We start from the raw sequence: 5,038 nt of genomic DNA, 5'->3' as shown, positions 1-5,038 counted from the left end.
CCTTCAGCACCATCACGGCCATCACCGCGGTGCTGTGGCTCTTCTTCATTGGTGTTTTTCTTTGTGTTTTCCTCGATAACGTCAAGCTGCTCGCCTCCAGCGAGGGATGTGTGCTGCTGGTGTCTGGAAGCTGGTTCACTTTGCCCAGCAGTTTGGTTTTACCCCTCCTCTTCCTGCAAAGAGCTGGAAAACTGGTGTGTTGCCGCGGCAGCAGTGGCTGAAAACACCAGTGTCTTCCCTTTGATCTGATACAATGTCCTTTAAACAACAATTAATAATAAAAGACAAACTCTGTGTGTTTGATTTTTATTTAACCCTGACAAATAAAGCAAATAAAACACTGATTCATAAAGCTTGTACTTCTGTGTAGTGAGTTAAGGTATAAGTACATGTTCCACTACTAGTTAATTTTTAAACATTTTAAAACACACCTCTCAGGAATTCATCCTCCCCTCATCAGACACAGTGCATGAGCACCAGTTTCAGGTATAAATCAGCATCATGAAGAGCTATGAAGCAGCTGTTTGTCGCCTTCTCACACTGTTTGCAGCTGGATCGTCGCCGCAGTCGCCACAGACGGCACTTTCACCCTAGAGCTCTGCTCGCTGATGAGCTCTCGCTGCCTCCCTGTTCAACATGTTGTGGATGTTGTGAGCAGCCTTGATGCCTGACTTCATGGACGTATCGATCCAGGCGTGGGGGTAGGCCGTGTGCTCGCCGGCGAAGTGGACCCGGCCTTCGTGCCTGAACAGCTCCTTGGAGTACTCGATGTGCTGGTAGGGAGCGAACAGAGCGAAGGCGCCCAGGCTGTAGGGGTCCGAGCTCCACCGCTTCACCACCACCCCGGTGCACAGCGCCCGCACACGCTCGCCGTGGATCTTGGCCAGGTCGTCCAGGACCTTGTCCTTCAGCTCCTCGTCGCTGGCACTGTGCAGCAGCAGGGCGTCGTCGGCCCAGGTGTAGGAGGCCAGGAGGACGCCCACGGTCTTGTTTTTGGGGAAACTGTGACTGGGGTAGTAGATGTAGCGAGAGAGGCTGTCCGTGACGCTCTTTCCCCCTCGGATGCCTTCCTTCTCCCAGAACCTCTCCTTGAAGGTGAGGATGATCTTGGTGGAGCTCTCGTAGTGGGCGCCCCTCAGAGCGTCTCTTTTCCCGATGGAGAGCGGCGGCTGGAAGTCGATGAAGAGCGCAGCTCTGGCGGTGGTGGTCACGAGGACAGCGTCGGCAGCCACGTCCATCAGCTGCTCGTCCGTTTCATAGGACACCACGACGCCGCTCTTCGATTGGCTGATGCGTTTGACCCTGGAGTTGAGGAGGATGGAGGCGTTGAGGACGGTGAGGAACGCTTTGGGGAGGAGATCAGAGCCTCCCGTTATTTCATCGTACCTTCAAAACAAAACAAAACACAGCGTTCAGAGAACGTTCTTCCAGCAGATCATTTTCTGACTCATTAGCTCATTTATTTAGCATCCTAAGCTAATCATCAGCTGGCTCTGACATGAGCCTCCTCTTCAGGTCTTACGTGGTGTTGTCGCTGACGTCGCTCTCCAGGTAAATCATCTCCGTCAGCGCCAGGTGCATGAGGCTCTGCTCGTTCAGCAGGTCTCCAATCATCCTCACAGCTTCTGTGCTCAGATTCGTTTCTTCTGTCAGATACCCCTGAGAAACAGAACACGAGGGTTTCTACCTTCCGTCATCAGCATTCAGATCCTTCCTTTTGTCCGTGCTCCAGCCCAGTGAGCACGGGAGCAGCAGGATCCACGTGGGACCACGTACTCACCTTCACAGAATAGCGATCGTATTTCTTGAAAGCAGTTTTGCAGCCGTGTTTCCTCACTTCGTCCTTCACCTACGGGAGAATCAGAAGTGCATTCTGCTGCTACAGTGAGGTCTGATCACTGACGTGGGATCAGCTCAGCAGGACCTGAGCAGGACTTCATCTTCCCTACGTACCTTCTGCAAAGCGTCCTGCAGCAGCTCGTAGGCTGACTTGTGCCTTTCGCTCTTTGAGAGGTTGTACGGCAGGATGTCGGGGTTTGCTTCCACAGCATAGTTACGTCTCAGCACGCCGCGGACCAGGTAAAAGGTGTTGGGGTCATCCATGACGAACCGATTCAGCTTCACGCCCAGCTCTTTAGCAAACCTGCGTACAATTCTGTGACAGAGACCAATAAGAATGGCTTCAGTGTGGTTGAAGTGACAGACTCCTGACATTTAGCATCTCGTTAACTGAGCCTGTCACACCTTCCATATATACATTTTACCTGAGTAAAAATCACTAAATCTGCACATTTCGTGATCTAATATGGCCAGAAACTGGAAGTGAGGCATTAGCGAGGGGCGCCTCAGCCCCGATGCTGAAACTGACAGTAAACAGGCTGATACAAGGCGTAATCCCTTTCTGTTTCACATTTTGTCTCTAGTATAATGTTTGGAGCCTTCAGACAGATTCATTCTACACCATGACTTTGTACAACCTGCCTAATGTGTTTATCAATGTTTTGTGACATAATTACTTTTCTGATTGCGCTAAAACCGACAGAGAAAACTCATGAGGGGAGGCTGGACAGGTCTGCGCCTCATCCAGGAGGGGGCGCTGCTACCACCCTTTAACACAGGGCGTCCCCACAAATGGGTTTCAATCATCTAAAAAGACTTACTGAATGACAAGTAAAACAATTCAAGTGCTTGAGAAGTAAATTTAAACCTTGAGTGACGTATTCTATGTTATCCTAATCTAGAGCAAACTGATTAAAGCAGCATTTAAAGTTTTAAAAACAACATAAAACTTCACTGAGGGTCGAAATTGAACATTTACACTTCTCTATACTTTAGAATGATTATGAATTGTGAAAAATACTACTGTACATGGAGGCTACAGGTCAGGTCTCTTACTGCTATATGTGATATGTTCCTTCAAGACCAAATATGTTCCTTTAGGTGAGATAGGAATGAAGATAAAATGTGAAATGTAATATAGTAGTAATATGCATTCTGACAAATAAAAAGTGAAAAATACACTCTTTTAAGATGGCAAGATTGTAAAATCTGCCTCCACTCCTTCACCAGCCATGAACCTCAGGCCACTGACCTCCTGCCACTGAGCCAGTGAAGCGCCTTCGACTGGTCAGAAGCGTGATGCAGCAGACCTGTCTTCTCACCTGTGGAAACTGGGGATCCTCATGGCTCCCATCTCAGCGTACCAGCCGTCCTGCTCGTTCCTGTAGGTCTCCACGCGTCCTCCCACTCGGCCGCTGGCTTCTAGGATGGTCACCTTGGTGCACAGCAGCTTTGCGGTTCAGGCCAGTTTCATGCATCTTGTGCCATGCTGTGGTTTAGCTAAGTGAAACCAGAGCCTTTTCTACCACAGGCTCAGTTTCTCTCCCCACACTAGCGTTAGCCGGGGTGCAGCTACCTGGTGTCCCGCGTCCTGCAGCAGCTTGGCGGCCGTCAGTCCGGCCATGCCCGCGCCCACTATCACCACGTGGTGAGAGGCGGTGGGGGGCGGGAGGCCGTGCTTGGCCAGCTTCAGCTGCGCCTCGTAGTCCTTGTCCTGCAGACAGTCAGACAGCTGCTCCTTCAGGCTCACAGCAGCAGCGTGGCCGAGCGCCAACAGCAGCACGAGGATGGAGGCTGAAACCAAGCAAGAGGCAAAGTGTGGTCACGCTTCAGCCAGAAGACGAAGGCTCGAGGAGTTCAGCCTGGTGACTGGTTGCCTCCACACACAGCGACATCTGGGCACTTAGAGCTCGACCTGCTGTGACATTTAACTGACTTTTTACTTTAAATGCTGTGAATTAGATATTTATCTTTACATCAATGAGGAAAAAAGTCTTGTTTATGGGATAGAACATTGTGATACTGAGCCTAATACATGAAATACAGCAAGGAACGTTCCAATATATTAAACCTTATTTTATTGGATGCAGGAAATCTGATCTACATCACAAACCGCTGCGGCCTCATTCACAATTTAAGAGTTGAATTTGTTTTTCATTCATCTCAGACCTTTTGAATTGAAATTGATTTGACCACATCTGCCAGTGACATGATGAGACTGATCATAATCACCAGACGCTCAACGCCGTGGTGTTTTTGATGAATCACACCACTTGTGTTTTTCGAACCAGTCAGACCTCAGACAGGGAGATGAGCAGAGCGAAGGAGCCAGACGTCAACTCTCCAACACTATGAATGTTTGAGCAGGATACTCACACAGTCTCCATGAAGAAGCGTGTGGTTCCATGACGGGTCCGAGGCTTTGATGACACAGAGAGAAGAGAATCACAAACACTCAAAAACGATTTTACCCTCTCTCTATAAATGGTATAAATGTCTATGAAGTCAATGAGAGTTGAGTCAGTTCCACAGCTCAGACGTGAGGCCTCCGTCTCCCCTGACACAGACTGGACTCTTACCTTTGAGGAGGATGCTCAGTCCCATGATGCAGTGACTGCCGCAGCCTCTTTTATACCAGGCTTCGCTTCATTGTTGCACAGTTGTTTTCATGTCATCTGACTCTGTTGACCACAAACACACAACTTGCTTTTGATTTTGGTTTCACTTTTCCCTAAGTTTCACAACCAGACCGCAGCTTTGATACAGCTGGTTTAGTCTGAACAGGAGCAGGCCAGCTAAGCTGATACGTGGGTATCAGCTACAACCGGCTGCTCTTCACATACAATAATGTGCAGCTCAATGCCAGAACTACAGTCTAGACTGTCCTCTTTCCCAGCATTAACGATGTTTGTATAGCGTCTCCACGGGATCTTATTATTTCACAAGAAAGTGAACGTCACGCTGCAGGGATTTTCCAAGACAATCCCTCACTACACAGTATTTACCAATGTAAAAGCCTAGAAGGAAGTAAATCTGCTGTTACTGACTGATCTCCTAGTGTTGTGAAACTCATTAGGTCCTGTGTTTGTTTTGCAGCTCAAAGACCTGGTCAAATGTCTTAATTCACAGCCACAACCATCATCCGGAGCCTGGCTGACGAAAGGTCCAAAACAAAGATGTTGGTTAAAGCATCATGTTT

At 48.8% G+C, this 5,038-nt stretch overlaps 1 protein-coding gene across 1 annotated transcript; it reads right to left on the bottom strand.

Annotated features, from left to right (window-relative positions):
- Nucleotides 1-290: 290 nt before the first annotated feature.
- LOC114851219 (L-amino-acid oxidase-like) lies at nt 291-4,376 on the bottom strand. Its single transcript, XM_029142913.3, has 7 exons — nt 4,216-4,376; nt 3,416-3,633; nt 3,162-3,274; nt 1,954-2,155; nt 1,781-1,849; nt 1,523-1,659; nt 291-1,386 (listed from the first exon to the last, which is right to left on the bottom strand). Exons 1-7 carry the CDS (start codon nt 4,244-4,246, stop codon nt 591-593), a joined length of 1,566 nt encoding a protein of 521 aa, XP_028998746.1. The 5' UTR covers nt 4,247-4,376; the 3' UTR covers nt 291-590.
- Between the last annotated feature and the right edge of the window lie 662 nt (nt 4,377-5,038).

Source organism: Betta splendens, chromosome 2 (genome assembly GCF_900634795.4).
Source record: "Betta splendens chromosome 2, fBetSpl5.4, whole genome shotgun sequence".
NCBI classification, from domain to species: Eukaryota; Metazoa; Chordata; class Actinopteri; order Anabantiformes; family Osphronemidae; genus Betta; species Betta splendens.
Note: the sequence above shows the minus strand (reverse complement) of the source record. Positions and strands in the feature narration are given on the sequence as shown.

Bases quoted from the DNA above. Each gene is read 5' to 3' on its own strand.
- LOC114851219 (XM_029142913.3), bottom strand. From the start codon at position 4,246: ATGGAACCACACGCTTCTTCATGGAGACTGT. The intron at 3,634-4,215 runs GTGAGTATCCTG...GCTTGGTTTCAG, and splicing joins CGCTTCTTCATGGAGACTGT to CCTCCATCCTCGTGCTGCTG. The intron at 1,850-1,953 runs GTACGTAGGGAA...ATTCTCCCGTAG, and splicing joins TGCAGGACGCTTTGCAGAAG to GTGAAGGACGAAGTGAGGAA.